Source organism: Polypterus senegalus, chromosome 4 (genome assembly GCF_016835505.1).
Source record: "Polypterus senegalus isolate Bchr_013 chromosome 4, ASM1683550v1, whole genome shotgun sequence".
NCBI lineage: Eukaryota > Metazoa > Chordata > Cladistia > Polypteriformes > Polypteridae > Polypterus > Polypterus senegalus.
The window spans coordinates 3573500-3597773 of record NC_053157.1 but is presented as its reverse complement, the minus strand read 5'-3'; the positions used below and the strand labels follow the sequence as shown (position 1 = coordinate 3597773).

Sequence of the window (24274 nt, the reverse complement as noted above, 5' to 3'; positions counted from 1 at the left end):
TCATTTAAAGCCCACAAGAAGTCAATATACAGGGAGAGTCAAAATTATGTTAACATTTTGAATCATGGAAGCAATTTCTTCACAAAACATACTTCATATGTGCAAAATGATTTACAGGAAAGTCTTAATCTGTTCGCCATCATGTTCAACATATGTACCATATGTGGCACATAAATTGTCCACAAAAATTGTATATAAATATATACATAGCAGTACCATTATTTTTAACATAATTGTTACTCACTCTATATTAACTTTTTTTTTTATCAGCCCTTACTGAAAATGTTTATTTAATGGGATATTGGTCTGCTGTCGTTAGGCTACCCCTTTACCATTTATACAGCCTTGATCTTATAATACTAGGGGGCTCTGCCCCCTGCTCGCTTCACTCGCCAAACCCCGTGTTTGGTTTACCGGATATACAATTTAAAGGGATTATTTTCATGGGAATTGTTACATATGCATTATTTTCACTTTAACTTTAAAACTTTTGTAAAAACAATACTGTACTTGTCCTTTATTTCCAGCCCCGGGCATGGTTAAATCTCTTTCTCACAGGACGTATAACATTACTTGCGTTGTTGGGCGGCTTTACACATGCTAAGGAGAAGCGGTTGGATCATCTGCTGGCTTGTTGCTGCTGCTGGCGAGCTGCGTATTGTACTTGTTGAGCTGCGCATCAGTCATTTAAAACCCTATACAGCTGCTGTCCTTTTGCCACTACACGTCTCTGCCACTCGCGTTGTGAAGGGGGCGGGTGGGGGTAGGATTAACGCAAGCTAAGGAGAAGCATTCGGATCATCTGCTGGCGAGCTGCGTATTCTACTTGTTGCGCTGTGCTTCAATCATTTAAAACCCTGTACAGCAGCTATCCTTTTGCCACTTTGCGTCTCTGCTGCTCGCGTTGTGAAGGGGTTATGTGGTTAAATTTGGCTGAATGCATGCTAAGGAGTAGCAGTCAGATCATCTGCTGGCTTGCTGCTTCTGGCGAGCTGTGTGTTCTGCTTGTTGCTTGTCATTGTTTTAAGAGCTAGGAGCACATGAAGTGTTGAATTTTCTGTGTGGGGTAAACTCTGATATTGCTTCTTGATGTGCTGTTCTCTGGATGATACAAGTTCTGTCCTGTGAAATGTTTTGTGTGTGTATTGGATTAGTGATCATATCACTCATACTTAGTTATTTATACCTACTCCCTGTCTCTGATAAGAGCTCTGAAGAATTTTGTTTTCTTTTTAAAGTAATATTAAAACTGTATTTTCTGTATAAGTTCAGGTAGGCACCAGCTCCATTGCAACTCCAATTAGAAGAAAGGTTTAAGGAATAACTGGATATAAATTGAGGAATTTATATAAAAACCGTCATTTTTTTCCGCATGCATAGCTGAAGTGTACTAAACAATGTAAGACATTTATTTTCATATTTCTTATTTTTGCAGTATGGCGTTGTGTTCTTAAACCACCAAATGTTCCAAATTTGTAGTCTGATTATTGGGTTAATTCCGTGGATTATGGTAAACTACATGTGCTTTATATTTTATCTCAGAGTTTGTGCTTATCTTAAAGTAACTGTAAAGCTGTGTACCTTGTACTTCCTCAAGTGGACATATTGCTGTGACAGAAAATCTTGTACATATCAATGAGAAAGAGGGACAAATGCTATAATGGAGTGAACCTAGCCATAAGCATCATAATGCATTACAGAAGTGGTTGGTGGTTTGTAACTCATTTAAATTTTTTAAATATTTAATATCTGATCAATAATATGGTTGACTAAATTAGTGCGACTCAGGTTGGCATTTACAAAGGCCACATAATAAGTGCTACTTTGTGGAGTGTCCCAAATAGCTTCACAAATATACAGCATGCTTATTCCTGCTTTTGTGAAAAGGTGGTGGTGTGGAAGTGGGGAATAAATGTCCTGCTTTCTTGTCAGGAGGAAAAAACATTTAAGAGACCTTAAGCATGTGCACCGTATTCAGCCTGTGGAGTCTGTTAGTATGGTCCATCTTGTTGCCTGGGCTTGTTTGAGATTTGGCACATAACTCCAAATAAAGGCTATGTCATATTAGATTTTTCCAGTGATTTTCAGGTAGTTGGTGTCTAATATGACATCCCTAACGACTAAGACCAACTAGTCTGCAACAGATTGCAGTGGTTGCAGTGTTGGGCTGTTTACAGGCGAGAGTTGAGAACCAATGAGCGTTCAGCCAGCAATGCAATGCATAGAATGTAGGAAGCTGAAAGCACCGTAACTCTTAACCCTTCACAATGCCCCAGTACAACACTGGCTCCATTAGGTAGCACGGGGGCTGAGGACTCCACAAACAGAAGAGAAGCTCCTCTGTTTGTTGTCTCATATTTTACATCCCATAACAGAATGGGGAAAAAAAAAAAATAAAGCACAGATATTGCTACTGAACGTACTGCAGCTGTTAACACTTCGATGAGCGCAAGCTCTGTTAGGCTGCACGCTATTGGCCATCAAAAAACTGGGTGAGCAGACTGTCGAAGATTGACGCTCAGTCGGTGATGTGGGCTGTAATTTTCAATCATGGAATTTGACATGGTGCAGTGACGAGATCAGCGACTGCGGATGGAAAATCTAACATAGACCACAACTAAAAGTCACGAAATGTGACATTGGCTTAGTTTTCCAAAACTTTACATATTGAAAAGCGTCTAAGAAATTACTTTAAATGTTAATTTATATTCTAGCTTGCAGAGAACAGTAAAGGGGGAGCCACAATGCATTTCTATATTTGAAAAATTTAAATACATGTACTGGAGGGTCGTCTCTTTCAGACTAAAGTGGAATTGATTCATTCGTTTGAAGTGGAGACAATAAAACCTCCCTAAAGAGTGCATTTTACTCAGATATGCACACTGTCTGTTTTCTCCTGCCTCTGTTCTAGCAGTCGGTTCGGGACCACTAACAGTTGGATCAATAGGTTTCTGGCACAGATTTTGTCCTTGAATCATTAGGTTACTTGGCAACCACAATTACTGACAATTGCAGGAGTGTTTCCTGTGTACGTGTTCTATATTGTATGTATGTGTGTGTGTGTCTGTGTATATCCAAATATATATATATATATATATATATATGTTGTCTGGACTTCTACAGATAAAAACAAACATGTTATTTTGTATGAACTTAAAATTTCCAGTTTGAGCTCTCTCTTGACCATGATTCTTGCCACATTCTTTTTGCAAACGTTTTCACAGTCATTTTACTCTTACTAGTCTATAGTTTTGATTTCTAGTTTCTGTCTTCAAACTCTGACACCCAGAACTTATTGAAAATTTCCACAACACGTCACACAGTTTTTTTGGAAATTGTACCATTGGGTTTTTTTCTTACTTAAAAGATTTTTCTTTTCCTCCTATTTAAATGTGAGCATATTTTTGAATGTTGCATGAACCTAAATAAAAAAGATAACAATATATTGAGCAGGACATAGGAGTGAAAGCCACAGAGTAAATAAGTGAGGGGATTCCAGAAATAAAAATGTCTTGATGAGTTCTTGGCTAACTGTGTTAAATGCCTGTATTCTTATTTTATATATTTTAACTATGTTTTCTTTTTTAAACTTGTGCAGTCTTGTATTCAGTTTCTGAGTTAATTATTTTTATGTTTGCAGGCCTTCTGGTGGGAACCCTAGATGTGGTATTGGACTCCAGTGCAAGAGTGGCACCGTACAGAATACTGTACCAAACACCTGATTCCCTGGTTTACTGGGCAATTGCATGTGGTAAGTACTGGTCCAAACATCTTAACTGAGCAAGGAACATTTACATTTAGTATGATGTTGGATTTGCAGGATTATTTCATTCATTCAGTTTGGGTTTAATTTTGAGAAATGAATATATTTACACACTTAAACACATTGTCTTCTAAACCCAGTGTTGTTTTCATAGCTTGCTAGCTGCAAAATATCCATAAATCTCTGCCAAACTCTGTCCCAGAAGTGAATATAAAAAAAGAGAAGCAATGAGAGGAAGCCTCCCCAGTGCTGTGATAACCACTTCTGCAATTGTGCTGCAAGTGTCATGTTAAATCTTGGAGTAAAGGAAGTAAAATCAGGGTATTGTGTTTAGCTATCTGGCTAGCCAAGTTAAAGCATGCAACTTCTTTTGTTTATTTTGCTAATTAAGAGGAAACTGTTCTAAAGTCTAAACTAAAGGCTAAACTGAAGCTATATGAATAGTGTGCAAAAAAGCCTGACAAATGCACATGTGGTTTTTCAAAATTTTAATTTGCACTGTTATTTCATACTGTGAAAATGAGCTCAACAGTTTCCCAGGTCAGCATATAGTATTATTCTTTTTTGTAACCTCCTGGGTTGGCTTATTTGTGGTGAAGTAAAAAGTAGATTATTGCCTGTTTAAGGATTGATCATAAACTTGGGGAATGACAGAGGGTAGTTTACTAGTACCTCAGTCATTATCACAAATTTAAATTATTTCTCAATTTTTTAAAATGTGGGATGTATTCTGAAGTAAGAGAGCTACAGCACATACATGTCACGTAGGGAATTGTTGATCTAGGATTCCATCAGATGAGCATGCAACTTCATTTGCTTCCTCCAGCATAGACCCCATATCTGGTGAAAACAACTTATTGTGCATATTTAGGGAACAATAAAATGTGGTAGCATACCACTTCATACCCTTTCTGCTTTGTATTGACTCTGTTGTTTTTCCATTTGCCATTTTACGTTTGCCTTGTACATAAGTCTTATGTATGTGCTCCTTATATGTTTACTTAATTTTGATATTGTACTAACTAATAGATTCTAATAGATTTGCAGAGTCAGTCATTCATTTTCCATCCTGCTGTATCCTAACACAGGGTCACAGGGGTCTACTGGAGCCAATACCAGGTAACGCAGGGCACAAGGCAGGAACAAATCTGGGCCAGCCCACCGCAGGGCACACACTCCCACACACTATGGACAATTTATGACGAGTGCACCTAACCTGCATGCCTTTGGACTGTGGGAGGAAACCCACACAGACACGGGAAGAACATGCAAACTCCACGCAGGGAGGACCCGGGAAGTGAACCCAGGTCTCCAGACTGCATGCACCACCTTGCATGGATTTTTATTTTTACATGGCATCATTTTATAGTTCACTAGCAAAATACCCGCGCTTCGCAGTTATGAAAAAGAAAAGGAAACATTTTAAAAATAATGTAACATGATTGTCAATGTAATTGTTTTGTCACTGTTATGAGTGTTGCTGTCATTCATATATATATATATATATATATATATATATATATATATATATACACTCACCTATAGGATTATTAGGAACACCTGTTCAATTTCTCATTAATGCAATTATCTAATCAACCAATCACATGACAGTTGCTTCAATGCATTTAGGGATGTGGTCCTGGTCAAGACAATCTCCTGAACTCCAAGCTGAATGTCCGAATGGGAAAGAAAGGTGATTTAAGCAATTTTGAGCGTGGCATGGTTGTTGGTGCCAGACTGGCCGGTCTGAGTATTTCACAATCTGCTCAGTTACTGGGATTTTCACGCACAACCATTTCTAGGGTTTACAAAGAATGGTGTGAAAAGGGAAAAACATCCAGTATGCGGCAGTCCTGTGGCGAAAATGCCTTGTTGATGCTAGAGGTCAGAGGAGAATGGGCCGACTGATTCAAGCTGATAGAAGAGCAACTTTGACTGAAATACCCACTCGTTACAACCGCGGTATGCAGCAAAGCATTTGTGAAGCCACAACATGCACAACCTTGAGGTGGATGGGCTACAACAGCAGAAGACCCCACCGGGTACCACTCATCTCCACTACAAATAGGAAAAAGAGGCTACAATTTGCACAAGCTCACCAAAATTGGACAGTTGAAGACTGGAAAAAATGTTGCCTGGTCTGATGAGTCTCGATTTCTGTTGAGACATTCAAATGGTAGAGTCAGAATTTGGCGTAAACAGAATGAGAACATGGATCCATCATGCCTTGTTACCACTGTGCAGGCTGGTGGTGTAGTGGTGTGGGGGATGTTTTCTTGGCACACTTATTGCCAATTGGGCATCGTTTAAATGCCACAGGCTACCTGAGCATTGTTTCTGACCATGTCCATCCCTTCATGACCACCATGTACCCATCCTCTGATGGCTACTTCCAGCAGGATAATGCACCATGTCACAAAGCTCGAATCATTTCAAATTGGTTTCTTGAACATGACAATGAGTTCACTGTACTAAAATGGCCCCCACAGTCACCAGATCTCAACCCAATAGAGCATCTTTGGGATGTGGTGGAACAGGAGCTTCGTGCCCTGGATGTGCATCCCACAAATCTCCAACTGCAAGATGCTATCCTATCAATATGGGCCAACATTTCTAAAGAATGCTTTCAGCACCTTGTTGAATCAATGCCACGTAGAATTAAGGCAGTTCTGAAGGCGAAAGGGGGTCAAACACCGTATTAGTATGGTGTTCCTAATAATCCTTTAGGTGAGATATATATATACACACACACACATCAACATATATGCACACACATATATACATACATACAGACAGATAATTATAAATATATATACACATACATACATACACACACACACACATATATATATATATCCACATACAGTGGAGGAAATAATTATTTGACCCCTCACTGATTTTGTAAGTTTGTCCAATGACAAAGAAATGAAAAGTCTCAGAACAGTATCATTTCAATGGTAGGTTTATTTCAACAGTGGCAGATTGCACATCAAAAGGAAAATCGAAAAAATAACTTTAAATAAAAGATAGAAATTGATTTGCATTTCATTGAGGGAAATAAGTTTTTGAACCCCTACCAACCATTAAGAGTTCTGGCTCCCACAGAGTGGTTAGACACTTCTACTCAATTAGTCACCCTCATTAAGGACACCTGTCTTAACTAGTCACCTGTATAAAAGACACCTGTCCGCAGAATCAATCAATCAAGCAGACTCCACACTCTACAACATGGGAAAGACCAAAGAGCTGTCCAAGGATGTCAGAGACAAAATTGTAGACCTGCACAAGGCTGGAATGGGCTACAAAACCATTAGCAAGAAACTGGGAGAGAAGGTGACAACTGTTGGTGCGATTGTTCGAAAATGGAAGGAGCACAAAATGACCATCAATCGACCTCGCTCTGGGGCTCCACGCAAGATCTCACCTCGTGGGGTGTCAATGGTTCTGAGAAAGGTGAAAAAGAATCCTAGAACTACACGGGAGGAGTTAGTTAATGACCTCAAATTAGCAGGGACCACAGTCACCAAGAAAACCATTGGAAACACATTACACCGCAATGGATTAAAATCCTGCAGGGCTCGCAAGGTCCCCTGCTCAAGAAGGCACATGTGCAGGCCCGTCTGAAGTTTGCCAATGAACACCTGAATGATTCAGAGAGTGACTGGGAGAAGGTGCTGTGGTCTGATGAGACCAAAATAGAGCTCTTTGGCATTAACTCAACTCGCTGTGTTTGGAGGAAGAAAAATGCTGCCTATGACCCCCAAAACACCGTCCCCACCGTCAAGCATGGGGGAGGAAACATTTTGCTTTGGGGGTGTTTTTCTGCTAAGGGCACAGGACAACTTAATCGCATTAACGGGAAAATGGACGGAGCCATGTATCGTGAAATCCTGAGCGACAATCTCCTTCCCTCTGCCAGGAAACTGATGGATGGGTGTTCCAGCACGACAATGACCCAAAACATACAGCAAAGGAAACAAAGGAGTGGCTCAAGAAGAAGCACATTAAGGTCATGGAGTGGCCTAGTCAGTCTCCGGACCTTAATCCAATAGAAAACCTATGGAGGGAGCTCAAGCTCAGAGTAGCACAGAGACAGCCTCGAAACCTTAGGGATTTAGAGATGATCTGCAAAGAGGAGTGGACCAACATTCCTCCTAAATTGTGCGCAAACTTGGTCATCAATTACAAGAAACGTTTGACCTCTGTGCTTGCAAACAAGGGTTTTTCCACTAAGTATTAAGTCTTTTTTTGTTAGAGGGTTCAAAACTTATTTCCCTCAATGAAATGCAAATCAATTTCTATCTTTTATTTAAAGTTATTTTTTCGATTTTCCTTTTGATGTGCAATCTGCCACTGTTGAAATAAACCTACCATTGAAATGATACTGTTCTGAGAGTTTTCATTTCTTTGTCATTGGACAAACTTACAAAATCAGTGAGGGGTCAAATAATTATTTCCTCCACTGTATATACGAGGTGTGGCAGAAAAGTAATGAGACTGATTTTTTATTTACCAAAGTTTTTATTTTTTTCAAACATCAATGTTATCCCCTTCAAAGTAGTTCCCTTGGGCAGCTACATACCGATGGAGACATTGTTCCCACTGTTGGTAACAGCACTAGAAGTCTTCAACTGGTATGGTCTTCAGCATGCCCATTACACTCTTTTGGATGTTTTCTAAAGTCCCGACATGACGTCCTTTGAGGACATTTTTCAGTTTAGGAAAAAGGAAAAAGTCACACGGACTGAAGTCAGGTGAATAAGGGGGCTGGGGAACCACAGAAATACACTTTTTCGATTGTCCTTCTGCTCAATTGTGAGGTTTTTCGGCACCATTTTGGCACAGACCTTTCGCATGTGCAAATGTTCAGTCAAAATTTGATGAACGGTAAATCTGTTCAAATTTAATTGTTCACTCAACATTCTTAATGTTAAACGACGGTCTGATCTCACAAGAGTGTTCACATGTTCGATGTTTTCGAAGTTGAAGGCCTCCCTGAAAAACTTGAGCTCGGGATAAAGAATGTTCTTTTAACTTTTCAAACGTCATACTTGCCGATTCTCCAAGCTTAACACAAAATTTAATGGCACAACGTTGCTCCAAATTCCGCTGTTCCATTTTGCGTGATGCACAACCAAAAACACAACTTCACTAATAGCAGTCACAAAAATCATGTAGTTAACGGAAGGAGTTGAAACTCGCACTGAGCTATGGGAGGGTACTGATACACGTGCTCTATCAAGGACAACAGCGCTGCGTTGCCAGATCACTTGCAGTGTTGCCAGTCTCATTACTTTTCTGCCACACCTCGTACATATCACACAGTGGTGTGAAAAACTATTTGCCCCCTTCCTAATTTCTTATTCTTTTGCATGTTTGTCACACAAAATGTTTCTGATCATCAAACACATTTAACCATTAGTCAAATATAACACAAGTAAACACAAAATGCAGTTTTTAAATGATGGTTTTTATTATTTAGGGAGAAAAAAAATCCAAACCTACACGGCCCTGTGTGAAAAAGTAATTGCCCCCTGAACCTAATAACTGGTTGGGCCACCCTTAGCAGCAATAACTGCAATCAAGCATTTGCCATAACTTGCAATGAGTCTTTTACAGCGCTCTGGAGGAATTTTGGCCCACTCATCTTTGCAGAATTGTTGTAATTCAGCTTTATTTGAGGGTTTTCTAGCATGAACCGCCTTTTTAAAGTCATGCCATAGCATCTCAATTGGATTCAGGTCAGGACTTTGACTAGGCCACTCCAAAGTCTTCATTTTGTTTTTCTTCAGCCATTCAGAGGTGGATTTGCTGGTGTGTTTTGGGTCATTGTCCTGTTGTAGCACCCAAGATCGCTTCAGCTTGAGTTAACGAACAGATGGCCGGACATTCTCCTTCAGGATTTTTTGGTAGACCGTAGAATTCATGGTTCCATCTATCACAGCAAGCCTTCCAGGTCCTGAAGCAGCAAAACAACCCCAGACCATCACACTACCACCACCATATTTTACTGTTGGTATGATGTTCTTTTTCTGAAATACTGTGTTCCTTTTACGCCAGATGTAACGGGACATTTGCCTTCCAAAAAGTTCAACTTTTGTCTCATCAGTCCACAAGGTATTTTCCAAAAAGTCTTGGCAATCATTGAGATGTTTCTTAGCAAAATTGAGACGAGCCCTAATGCTCTTTTTGCTTAACAGTGGTTTGCGTCTTGGAAATCTGCCATGCAGGCCGTTTTGCCCAGTCTCTTTCTTATGGTGGAGTCGTGAACACTGACCTTAATTGAGGCAAGTGAGGCGTGCAGTTCTTTAGACGTTGTCCTGGGGTCTTTTGTGACCTCTCAGATGAGTCGTCTCTGCGCTCTTGGGGTAATTTTGGTCGGCCGGCCGGCCACTCCTGGGAAGGTTCACCACTGTTCCATGTTTTTGCCATTTGTGGATAATGGCTCTCACTGTGGTTCGCTGGAGTCCCAAAGCTTTAGAAATGGCTTTATAACCTTTACCAGACTGATAGATCTCAATTACTTCTGTTCTCATTTGTTCCTGAATTTCTTTGGATCTTGGCATGATGTCTAGCTTTTGAGGTGCTTTTGGTCTACTTCTCTGTGTCAGGCAGCTCCTATTTAAGTGATTTCTTGATTGAAACAGGTGTGGCAGTAATCAGGCCTGGGGGTGGCTACGGAAATCTAACTGTGGTGTATCCCACCTGAGTTCAGTTATTTTTTAACAAGGGGACAATTACTTTTTCACACAGGGCCATGTAGGTTTGGATTTTTTTTTTCCCTAAATAATAAAAACCATCATTTAAAACTGCATTTTGTGTTTACTTGTGTTATATTTGACTAATGGTTAAATGTGTTTGATGATCAGAAGCATTTTGTGTGACAAACATGCAAAAGAATAAGAAATCAGGAAGGGGGCAAATAGTTTTTCACACCACTGTGTGTATATATATATATATATATATATATACACACACATACATACTGTATATAGCAAAATCCCCGCGCTTCGCAGCGACGAAGAACTGCTTTTAAATTAAGAAGAAAAGAAAACCTTTTTAAACTGAAGGTTACCAATAACTACCTGTTATACCAATAACTATCTGTTAAGGATCTCTTTGTATACCACGTTGTCAGTTCAGCACTCCGGTTGTAATATGACCAAGCTGTGCACTGAGATTACTTTTGAGAATGTAACGTATAGTTTTGTCCAGGAGGAAAGCGCGAAGCAGAGCCTTACTGGAAATTTGAGGCATTTCAATTGAAATGGGAGATCAGAGGGTATAACGGTGACGCTAGGAATACATTCAGAGTGTGGCGGTCTGCTGTTTTTTTGTGTAGCTGCCTTCACACAGCTTCTCCGCTGCTTTATAAACGAACGCCATATAAGGCCGTCGTTTCTTCTTGCTTCGTGGTTCTGTACTGTTTTATTGTTCGTTTATTACGATTCTTATAGTTATCGTGTAGCTATTCGAGACTTACTTTACTGTTCAGGTACCCATTTCCTTTATATAATCCGCGGCTTGTATGTTATTTTTTGTTCGTTTTTTACGATTATAAATATTTATTGATTCCCTTCTTTAGCGGACTGCCTGCTCATATAAGACGCTCCGCTGGTTTTTTGTGAAACAACCTTTACACAGCTTCTCCGCTGTTTTATAAACGAACGACATATAAAGCCATCACCTTGTCAATTGTGTAATGCGTTTTTTGAACAGGTTTGATGCATGGAAGTGATCACTTGTACTGCGTTCAGTCAGTTAACGTGAGCTGCTCTCTTGTGTGATGTTGCGATGTCCACGGCTTTATTTAATGTTAGCTAAGACCTGGCACTTAAGTTTCTGGCTGTACTCCGGTTGTAATATGACGAAGCTGCGCGAGCTCACTCTTGAGAATGCAACGTATAGTTGTCCAGGAGAAAAGCAATCTTGCCTGAAATCAATGGCATTGTTTTGTAGGGTCTGTCCCTGAGACTTATTACTTCTCATCGCGCAGCATAGCCTTACTGGAAATTGGAGGCATCTGAATTGAAATGGGAGATCAGATTGTATAAAGGGGATGCGAGGAATACATTGAGTGTGGAGAAACTCTAGAGACAGCATGTGTATTAACTTGTGGATTTTTCTGTGAGTATTTTGTGGCAGCGTGGAAGTTGCTTCTGCAAGACCAGCGTTAGCTGTGGAGCTCAGCTCGAGCATATTCTTTTCCCACCTTGTCAATTGTGTAATGCGTTTTTTGAACAGGTTTGATGCATGGAAGTGATCACTCGTACTGCGTTCAGTCAGTTCACGTGAGCTGCTCTCTTGTGTGATGTTGCAATGTCCACGGCTTTATTTAATGTTAGCTAAGACCCGGCACTTAAAAGTTTCTCGCTACAGCAATTTTAACTCTGTTACAAAGTGATCCAAAGTCTCGTTTATACTTCGTGTCTTCTCATTAAACTTGTATCTAATAATGTATTCGGCATTTTTCTTGATGTCACACGCAGCTCAGCCACCCATGGCCATCGAGCTAACGTCCATTACAGCATATGGAGAAAAATAGGTTCCAGTTATGACCATTACTGCGTAGAATTTCGAAATGAAACGTGCCCAACTTTTGTAAGTAAGCTGTAAGGAATGAGCCTGCCAAATTTCAGCCTTCTACCTACATGGGAAGTTGGAGAATTAGTGATGAGTGAGCGAGTGAGGGAGGGCTTTGCCTTTTATTAGTATCTATAATAATAAAAGGCAAAGCCCTCCCTCACTCACTGACTCATCACTAATTCTCCAACTTCCCGTGTAGGTAGAAGGCTGAAATTTGGCAGGCTTATTCCTTACAGCTTACTTACAAAAGTTGGGCAGGTTTCATTTCGAAATTCTACGCATAAGGGTCATAACTGGAAGCTATTTTTCCCCATATAATGTAATGGAGTCTTGAGTTGGAGATGGCGCGGGGCGGAGTTTCGTGTGACATCATCACGCCTCCTACGTAAGTACGTAGAGCACAAGGAAGAACTCCAAACAGCGATCAGCACAAAACGCCATTTCACAATTGAGAAGGCAGAAAAACATTATGAAGCAAATGATGCATACAAGCATATTCATAAGTACAGCTACTGCGGAAACAAAGCACGGCGTGAACCGTAAGTTTATATTAAATTAAGTTCATAGGCTACCACTAGCGTTTGTAATTTAGTGCCTGCCCATATAAGGCCGTCCATCAGCGGCAATCCAATACAAACACTGCCGGTAAATATTCACGTGTGAAGGACTGTGCTTATGCAGAGGAAGATGAGATGGTCAGGGTGGTGTTTGGCACAAACTCATTGAAACTGCGAGAGAAAGTTTTAAGTGCCGGGTCTTAGCTGACATTACGAGATGGCACCAGTACAGCTGGGAACCTTCGATGCAAGAACACCAAGCGGCTCACGTGAACTGACGCAGTGCACAGACAAAAAGCAACAGTTCCAAAGAGTGCTGAACAAAAACCGAATTACACAATTGAGAAGGCAGCAAAAAAATATGAAGCGTCTTATACATAGAATCATATTCATAAGTGCAGCTACTGCGGAAACAAAGCACACGGTGGAAAAAGTGAATGTCCTGCTAAAGGAAGACAGTGTAAAAAAAACCGTGCATGCAGTTTGTCACATCACAGATAAAAGGAAGACGAGCTGTTTATTGATGCAGTAAGGAACTAATCGATGAATGAAACCTCTTATCTTTACAACGATTGACAAACACGGAATGTAACTTGAACACATCCTACAAATACGAGCCTGATTGAAAGAAATAATGATAATCAAATCCTTGATGACAGCAACATTCAATAACACTCACAAAACAATTACTGTATATTGACAATCATGTTACGTTATTTTTAAAATGTTCCCTTTTCTTTTTCATAACTTCTACTTCTCCACTGCGATACACGGGTATATATATATACCCCGATCTACAATATATACTTTAGCATAGACAAGCCACACACTGTGGCGCAATTGTAGAGTCTTAAGCCTCTAACGCGACATTCGAGGTTGATTCGAGAGGGATGTACTGAGTATGTACGCTGCTACCGATTCATTTTACCTTCGCATCTCCTTGGTTTGGGACGTATGAAAAATATTAGGTTAACGCAGAATCATGTTACGTTATTTTTAAAATTTTCCCTTTCTTAGCACAAGCACAGCTGAGAAGCTTCGATGCATGTACTCCATAAACGTTAAAAATAACGCATTTAATCACACTTTCAATTCCAAGCAAGCGGGAACTTTTGTCAATGCATGATTTCCTGGTACATCCATTACACTGATGCACACATCACAGCTACAAAAATGTTAGAGTCGGAATAAAGCGTTCCTACGACTGATCATTTCGACTTCCCGAAGCCTTGATAAAAGCATGGTTTTGTGCACACTGAAAAGCAAGCAAAATTAGATGCATTACAGAAAGCGGACTTTGTGGCTCTTACTGGGGATCATTGGACTTCCGTGACCGTTAGTAATTCTAAATACATCTAATTACAAAATGTTCAATGATCACACTGTTTTAGCCTAATGTACAAAATAATTTTGGCTAATGTTACTCAGAGTTTAAAGAGTAAGCTGGTCAAATTACCTTTTATGTTTCTGACTTATTTTTTGAAGAAGAAAAACTGCACTTTATGGTGAAATTTTGGTTATTATTATTTAAAGACAATACTATTCTGCAAATGTACTTAAACTACCACTTTATTTTTAAGTCTGCCCAATTTTAACCAGGGATGATATTTTTGTTTCTGTTTTGAATTCAAATGCAGTTTAAAGGCTTTTTTTCAGAAATTAAAACAGCTTCAGTTTACAATATTCATGTCCATGTCTATTATTTGATTCTGTAAGCCCACTAAAACCGTTTTAAATAAAAAAAAAACAATTGCGATTTGGGGCAAATTTACGCGTGCGATTACATACGATTAATCAAGATTAATTCTTACACAGCCTCTAATTAATTGGATTAATTTTTTTAATCGAGTCCCACCCCTAATATATATATATATATATATGTAGATATATATGTGTATATACAGTATATATGTAGATATGTATATGTTGTATATACAGTATGTATATATGTGTGTGTGTATATATACAGTATGTATATATGTATGTGTGTATATGTGTATATATATAACTGTATATATGTATGTGTATAGATGTGTATACAGTGATCCCTTGCTGTATCACGCTTTGACTTTCGCGGTTTTGCTCTATCGCGGATTTTATATGTAAGCATATGTAAATGTATATTGCGGATTTTCCACTGATTCGGATTTCTGGACAATGGGTCTTTTAATTTATGCTACACGCTTCCTCAGTTTGTTTGCCCAGTTGATTTCATACAAGGGACGCTATTGGCGGAAGGCTTAGAAGCTACCCAATCAGAGCACGTATTACATATTAACTAAAACTCCTCAATGCTATAAGATATGCCTCCTCCGCGGTGCTCGATTGTTTGCTTGTCTCTGCCTCTATCTCACCTCTCTGACATTCTCTGCGCCTGACGGAGGGGGTGTGAGCAGAGGTGCTGTTTGCACAGATGCTATTTGCCTAGTGGATACGGACGCTCCTCTAAGAAATGCCGCTTTTTCGAGGTGCGTCCAAAAGCACTTATTGATTTTTGATTGTTTGCTTTAATCTCAAGCTCTCTTTCTCTCTCTCTGACGTTCTCTGCGCTTGACGGAGGAGATGTGAGCAGAGGGGCTTTTTGCACAGAAGCTGTTTGCTTAGAAGATAGGGACGCTCCTGTAAAAAATGCTGAAAGGCTACCTTCGCATTGATCCCTTCATTGCCGCTGCTTTATCGCGGTGCTTGCATACTTAATGAAAAATCAATAGGACTGTTGCGCTTTTGTTTACTTTACTCTCTCTCTGACATTCTCCGCTCCTTACGCGCACTTTGAAGAGGAAGATATGTTTGCATTCTTTTAATTGTGAGAAAGAACTGTCATCTCTGTCTTGTCATGGAGCACAGTTTAAACTTTAGACTAAAGGGTGTTGTTTCATGTCTAGAGGGCTCTAATAATGTTAAAAAACGTATTTAGATGGTTGTAAACAGGTTTTCTATGCTCTAACTGCGAAAATATTAGATTTATAAATAAAGAATCCTACTTCGTGGAAATTCATTTATCTGTCTGGAGCGGATTAACCGCGATAAACAAGGGTTTACTGTATAACTGTGCGGAGAATATTTATAAACAGTGTGGGAGAGTTTCTAAGGGCTTAAAATATATAAAAATAATCATACAAACATATGGTTTCTACTTCGCGATTTTCACCTATCGCGGGGGTTCTGGAACGCAACTCCCGCGATCGAGGAGGGATTACTGTATATATATATATATATTTATATATATATTTATATATATGTTTATATGTATATATATATGTTTATATATGTGTCTGTGTGTGTGTGTATATATATATATATATATATATATGCCAGCAACACTCATATCAATGACAAAACAATTACATTAACAATCATCTTACGTTATTTTTAAAATGTTTGCTTTTCTTTTTCATAACTTCTTTAACACACTACTTCTCCGCTGCGAAGCGCGGGTATTCTGCTAGTAGATAATAATAAGATGCTATCTATGAATAGTCAAACTTACTTAAGCTCGTTTAACGATATATGAGCTGAGGTCTCCCTTTGCAACATAAGGCAGGAATGGGCCTATGATGACACACTTATCCATTACATACTAAGTAATACTTTTATTGAGCCTATTTAGAGTGGATGTGTGGAACTGGAAATTATACAAGGTAAAATGTGATGCATGCATATAAAGATCAAATCTATTTAGTATCTCTGATATCTTCACAGAAAAAAGGGTATTTAGTCTGTGGTTTCTGAAAAGTCACCTTTTATAGAGCTAAGTGATATATTTTTTATTAGGTGGAGTTTGTTATTCCAACATTGAAAAAGCAACATAGGGACAGTAAGTTTCAGCTAAGGTTGTTTATTTAGTGGTCTGCAGTTTTGCACAGCCTGGAGTTATAATGAACTCATTAAAATGTTGGCTGTCATGGGACAGAATTGCTGTTCAACATTGGCAAAAAGGGTTTTTAAGATTGAAAGGCACAAAGTGATTTTTTTTCCCCATTTTTGTTATGTATTTTGCTCTTGCATTCAGCTTAATAATTCTAATTGTTACACTAAATGTAGTGATAAAATTCTTTTTGTTTTTGTAAATCTGTTGTCGGCCTCTATTCTATCTATCTATTGTTTGACCACTTTCTTGTTAGCCTCTACTGATTTGCATTTTGTAACCCATGTCTAAATTTAGGTCAACAAATTCTTAATCTTAACACATTTTATTTTTTTGATGATTTACTTTAAAGGAAATAGTAACAGGAAAAGCTTGTATAAATTTGAGGTGGAACTGTGCCAGTTGTGGTCATGGTTATACATCTGCTAATTGTGCTGTGCTAATGCATTATCAGAGAGGACTACTAATTGACTGGTGGGCTGGGATCCAGGTGGCGAAAAATGCTTTGAGGTGGTGGGTGCAACTAAATGTATAAATCCATCATTTATGAATTCTTGTTTCTATTGTGTTTCCATTAGAGCTTGATTGAAGAAAATAAATCCACCATGTTGACTTGTATTCTTTCAATGCAAAATCTGAGATCACATTTAATAACTGTGCCATTATTATGCACTCAGTGATGCTGTCATCTTGTGTCTTAATTTGCCGTGTCCCGTGATGCTATTGAAAACAGTTATTTTTTTACACATTATAATGCACACATCCACAAATAACAATTTAACACTCAAACATTCTTAATACAAGTAAAAAAATATATATATTGAATAAGATCAAGAGTGAAACAACGGTTAATCTAATTTCAAGGATTTTGATTCAGTGCCTGGCCTCTCTTTGTGTACTTCTTCTTTGGAAAACACTGAGGATCCTCTAGTAAATTGTTTAGGATTCATTCCAGCCATGTGCCCATTTTTCCCTTGACAGACTATAATTCCCTGCAATCCAGGATTGGGCCCAATTAGTTAAGTAAAAAGTAAATGGTTGGATTAAATACACAAGACTAGAACTGTGTGTTGCTAAGTTTAATTTATCATAGTGAACTGCATACCATGTCCTGTGTTCAGCAAACTACTCATAATGAAATGTAAGTTATACTTAAAATACACTAATTACTAGGCATGGGCACTTTCTGCTATCAGGTAGAGGTTTTCAAAATTTCAGACTTTTGAGGACATCTCCGTCCCAGTCTGTGACAGAGAACAACTGGGGTCCTACTTCTCCAATTGGGGTTTTCTAGTGGAGGCCAGATGTGGAACTGGTTTCATCTCACACATTTGTTAGTATATGAAGGGTTTTGATACCAACAGTGGAAGCAGTGTGCTCCAGTTTGGGAAGTGGCAGGCAGCAGCATTCTTTTTCACTTCTGTATTCCTGTACACAATGTTTAGTGACAAAAACATGCTTGGAAAGCCCTTAAATACATATATTTTCATTTCATTACCAGAAATCTTTTTTTAAGCATTAATTGTCTTGTGAGGTGTTTTATTGCAGACTCTGGGGGTGTTCTCGTTGGAGCATATCCCATCTAGCATAGGTTGCCAGGCAGGAACAAACTCTGGACATGGTGCCAGTTCATTGCAGGGTGAATACCCACATACCACACACACACTAGGGCCAGTTTAGTGTTGCTAAATCACCTAACCTGTATGTCTGTGGACAGTGGAAGGAAACCAGAGTGCCCAGAGGAAACCCACTCAGACACGGGGAGAACATGCAAACGCTACACAGGGAGGATCTGAGATGTGAACCCTGGTCTACTTCCTGTGAGGTTGCTACCACTGCGCCACTGTGTCTCCCCTGCCTTTAAACAATTTTCTGGCAGAAATTACATTTCAAAAATCACTTCTGCATAGCCAATTACCAGAGAGCTTTCAAAAAAGCAAAAATCATCACTGCAGAGAAGGAATGCTTAGTGGAAATTCAGAAGTGTTGTTCGCATAGTTACTGATGCTGCTTTTGGTAGAAAAATGGTTTTAAAGTTTTAAACTGTATTATCATCCTTGTTTATTTTATAAAGTTTTTTTTCAGGAAAGCACCATAACAAACAGTATATATTTACACAGTGATTGACTTAATAGAACAAATCTTTGTTTAAAGCATTTTCTGCTGATAAAAGAAGGCCATTGCCTTAATATTTAGTAAGCTAACTTAAGATGGTGCCTTATGATGTGGTCCATGGAGCTCACACAAAGTCACTGCTTTAATGTTTATTTCTGTAGGGATTGAAAAAGGGCCCTTCAGCTTTTTAGAGTATGTCTGAGATGTGTAGATACTTGCAGACTGCCTTTTAAAAAGTCTCAGCCTGTTCCACTGAAACACAGAAGTAAATTAAAGTCTATAACTTGTGTTAGGACTGTGCGATTTTAGAAAAATATGTAACGGTGATATTTTTGACCAAAACTGAGATTATGACTTATTATTTTTCTTTTGTTTCTAACTTTAATTATTCCTGCTTAAAAAAAAATCAGATGAATGTATGCAGTTGCTAAATTTATTTTTTAAATAGTTCTGTTACAGCTATTGTTAGAATAGAATAATAAAATTCACAGAACAACAAAAAAAAATCACCTCAGAGGAGTAAATACCAGAGCATAGCCCCCCAAGACATTTAATGTTCATGTTGCCCAACACGACATCCAAAAAATGTGAGTAAATAAATAAATATTTCTTGCTAGGAAACCTATATAAATGGTGACCTTAACAATGAAGTCAGTAATACGAAATGCTTTTTATGCACGGTGAATAAATCATTGAAGAGAGGCTGCCAAAAAAAAAATATACAGTGGAACCTCGGGTCATGACCGTAATTTTGTTCCAAAACTCTGGTTGCAACCCGATTTGGTCGTGACCCAAAGTAATTTCCCCCATAGGATTGTATGTGAATACAATTAATCTGTTCCGAACCATACGAGCTATATGTTTTTAAGTACAAAAATAGTTAATTATACCATAGAATGTACAGTGTAATAGTAAACTAAATGTAAAAAAATTGAATAACACTGAGAAAACCTTGAACAAAGAAAACTAACATTGCAAGAGTTCACGCTACAGCCTTACAAACCGCTCGCTGTAAACACTTTTTTTTAAATGAGTTTTAAGCACAGGGAAAAAAATTAACATTTGAAAAATCCGTAATTTATACAAAAACTAACCATAAACAACCAGAAAACTAACCTTGCATGAGTCGAGTTCTGACATGAAGGAAGCGAGGAGGAACTGGGTGGAGAGGTTACAGTTTTGAGGTAAAAGTCTCTCTGCGCGATGCACGTCTGATCGAGAACAATGTTCTGTATAGGGAGAGACTGAACACGTGCGTAAATCACCGGCACGTATGAACCGGAAGGGAAACTAAATAGAGCACAAAGAGTTCACAGCAAATGCACAGAAAGAGACTGAACACGTGCGGAAATCATCGGCCCGTGCGAACCGGAAGGGAACCTGGCTTGTTCGTCACCCGAATGTGTGGTCGTGAACAGATGCAAAAGTTTGGCAGACGTTTTGGTCGTAACCCGATTTGTACGTGTGACCCGAGGTTCCACTGTATATTACAACGGCTCACCAATATAGTGACTTTATGATACAATTAGCTATGCTACCCATCTAGGAAAGGTTGAAATCTAAGTAATCAACGTAGACCTCCGTATCAACTAATAGAGCTCACCGTGCAGTATATACATCTCTGTTATTATATGGGATTTGTAAGAACAGTGTCAATATTTATGATGCACCACCTATTGAAATGACAATTTTAATGCATTTTATTATTAAAAATGTTTGTGATGTGCCACATGGAATGACAGGCATATAACTACTGGACAGACACTTATCCTTTTAATAAGGTGGATTTGTAAAGCACTTTGGTGCCAATTAGGCTTATGGATTTTTTTTTTTTTTTTTTTGACAGTAGCGGTAAACTGGTAAGAAGATTGTTTTTATGTTACAGAGTGACTTTCGGGCAGGGGAAGGTGTTACTTTTTGAACATTTCTTTTGTCAGATGCAGCAGCAGGCTATGCACGTGAGTTACAGAGACGCTGCATTTTACTTCTGCTTCTGAAATAAATTATTGGTACTACAAAGCAGTTCATTTGCTTATGTACTCTGCTGATTGTATATCTTTTGTAGATAATGCAACACTAGCAACATATTTGCTTAACTTTGTAGTAACTGCTTTTATCCTGGACTGTAATTAAGTTAAGGATTGTGTATTAATGATACGATTATACTGTATATTTTTGTGTATGTAGGAGGTTCATGCTGCAATGACAATTTTACATGTGTTTGTCAAATAGTTTATTATTATTATGCAGTTTTAGTTATTAATACATTGGTAATTTGTTTAAAAGGAAGAATTACAAATTTCACTCTAAAATTGTATGGAAACCAATGTAACTTAGTTAAGAATTGAAGCTATGCAGTTTTACTTCTTTGTAAGTTTTTTGTTAGCTTTCTGACTGCTGTGTTTTGATTAACTGTAGAGTAGTAAGCCAACAGTTTGAGTAACCTAGTTAAAAAGCATTGGAACAATCAATAGTTTCAGTTTATGAAGTTGTGGACACGAGTATGAGCTTAGGAAATTGTACAATGCCTGTCAGTTGTAAATCAGAAAAACTGACTTTGCCTGTTAATCGTGACCTTGAACCCAATCTGCTCCCTGTCCCTTTAAGCTCATTTTTGGCCTTAATGCTGTTTATTAGAGGATTGTTTTTCAGATCAGTTTACTTTTGTATAGAACTGTTCACTGAGTACTGGTAAATACAATTACATACTTTAAAAATTATGTGTATCCATTATGTATTCAGTAAAGATGGATAATTTGTTTAACACACAGGAACAAAAAGCAGTTCCAAACTGATTATCTTGCGTGGATGCCAACCATATTTTTATGTAATATAATTGTTACTGTAACCAGTTGACAATGGAGGAAGGCAAACAAAAAGTCCAGTCATCCAGTATCTTTGGAGAAAATGAGCTTCTGGATGGTCCACAATTAGTTGCAACACAAAGTCAAAAGACAAAGTTGGGCATAGCCACATAGACCACTGCTAACTAGCTGCCTACCTCCTCCTGGTCATTCTGTACTGAAGTCTTTGCTGAGCCGTATAATATGAAGTCAGAATCATTCCATCTATTGATTCCAAGGCTCCCAGTAACACAGATGTCTTTCCATAGGCAAAAACAAAACAGCTTGGTCATCTGTAACATTACCCACTTACTATCCAAAAATGTTAAATGTGTGAAAATATTAAGCATTAACATTTGATTGAATGTTAAACACATTAACTCCAGGAAGACAGCAGATCCAGATGCCATTCCGGGACGTATTTTCAAGATCTGGTTCTGATCAGCTTGGACTAGTGTTCATGGTATATTTAATCTCTCGTTAGCCCAGACTGCCGTAACAAGATGCTTTTAAAGATCCACCATTATCCTTGTACCTAAGAAATCCCATTCAACCTGCCTGAATGACTGTCGTCCGGTTGCACTAATGCCTGTAGCAATGAATTGTTTTGAGAAAATGAGGGAGAGAATGTGCTGATAGCATGTTGGTGCACCCACCACATGATAAACCACTCAGATTGGGACCCGAGTGCAGCATGTCACACCTCAGCACCACACTGGAACAGTGTTAGGTTTTTAATAGCGGCCAATCCTGTCACCCACCCCCAAGGTTTCCCTGTAAGTTTGTAGCATTGCTACTATTAGTTAGAACTGCATCTCCCTGCAGTCCCTGCAGGGGCTGTTGGGGTCAAAGGTGGTCAGAGGAGTTTAAAAGGATGGCAGGCGTCCAAGGAAAAAAAAAGTTTTTTTGTTGTATTTTATGTGTCGTTTACCTGTCGCTGTCGGACTGCCTTCTGTTAATTAAGCCATATTTAATCGCTGTGTCCTGGATTGTATTCATTGTTGGGGTCTGGATCGTCGTCTGTCTACCTGTGTGTTGAGGACTGATTATGGATTCACGGCTTTCCCGCAAGTATAAGAGCACCCCTGAACCATCCATCCATCTTCACCCTTACAGTGTCTAGCAGTAGGACTGTTTTTTCATTCCCTTACAACATACAGATCTCTGGACTTACTCTCATCGTCTCTCATTACATCCGGTGTGGTATTCCATGGACTTTGTTGTGTGCCGTTGTGTTTTGGTGTTTAATGTAATATCTCCGTAGGGGTACAAGGGTGGTATTGTTTTCATTTATATTATTTAATTTCATTATATTCTTTAATTATTGTTATTCCCCAGTGTGCTTTATTTTGTCTCTGTTTGTGAGTGTGTGCGGGCGGGCCAAGGCTGGGAGCGTCCCTGGGATCTTCTATAAAAAATAAATAAATCGCCGTCATCTTGACGGTGTGAATCTTGGCGGCACCGGACCTCTACAAGTTGCTGGACCCTTTTGAGAGGCTAGTCAAAATTACATATGCTGTTCTCTACCAAAAAAAAAATCTGGATCAATTTCAGCACGACGCTCAAGTAGATCCACAGAAGGATACCATCACCTTAATCCTTCACACAGTAATGGCCCACCTGGATAGCAAGAGAGGAAATTAAGTGTAAATGCTATTTGCAGACAGGCAGACCACAGGTTAGTTAGAGTGGGTAGCCACACTTAATCAGTCTCCACATTACTGTGTTTTGAGCCTTCTCCTCTTCACATATGATGGCACGGCTGCACATACAGCATGAGCAGATCAAAAGGACACCACTGTCTAAAATATATTCTCACACATTTATTTGTGCTGTATTAGGCAATGAAATATGTATAAGATAAAGTAATATTGCAGCAGCATATCCACTGTGGTGTGCACAGTGTGTAGTTTCAGCATTAATATCATAAACTACTCATCAGTTGCTAAATGCATCTTTAAATGATATGTTTTCCCTGTTATCTGTAAAGGTGCTGCTTCTTCTGTAAGGACCAGGTGGCCAGTTAGTTTGTCTGTCTATTCTTGAGCTGTCCCCTCTGTGCTGTTTGCACACACCTGATTTTTCATTGTAAGTTCCTCATTAAAACAGTGAACAAATAGGCCCTGGTATGGTTCAATAATTCTATTCAACCTTAAATTAGTTGAGGTCGCATAGAGTACCACTTGTTTCCATTTCTGTCTGACATTTGGAGTAAATTGACACGCAAATTGAGAAAAACTTTTGTAAGAAAGGGGTCAGATGCCTCTTTGATAATTTTTTAAGATCCTTTGTTCACTGTTAATTGGAGATGAGTCTTTTGATAAAACATGATTGCTTGTGTTTCCTTCATTTGCCTTCAACAATTCGTGAACAAGTGGTATGAACCAGTAATGATTTTCTGTGTCTTGAATGTAATAGTAGTGGTCAATGGTTCTTTTTAATTCTGTTTTTTATGCTCTCTTCATACTGCACTGTGTGGTTAGAATTTGAAAGATTGCATACGTCCTTTGTGTTTTTGTGTGTGTGTGTGTGTGTTGTTGCC

General features: G+C 38.8%; 1 protein-coding gene across 2 annotated transcripts in view; it reads left to right on the top strand.

Annotated features, from left to right (window-relative positions):
* tbc1d9 (TBC1 domain family, member 9 (with GRAM domain)) overlaps window positions 1-24274 on the top strand; it is a 104361-nt gene that overhangs the window by 41799 nt on the left and 38288 nt on the right. For both annotated transcript variants that reach the window (XM_039750179.1, XM_039750178.1), the window contains exon 2: window positions 3641-3751. In XM_039750179.1, coding sequence (XP_039606113.1) covers window positions 3641-3751 — 111 coding nt within the window. The remainder of the gene's footprint in view (window positions 1-3640; window positions 3752-24274) is intronic.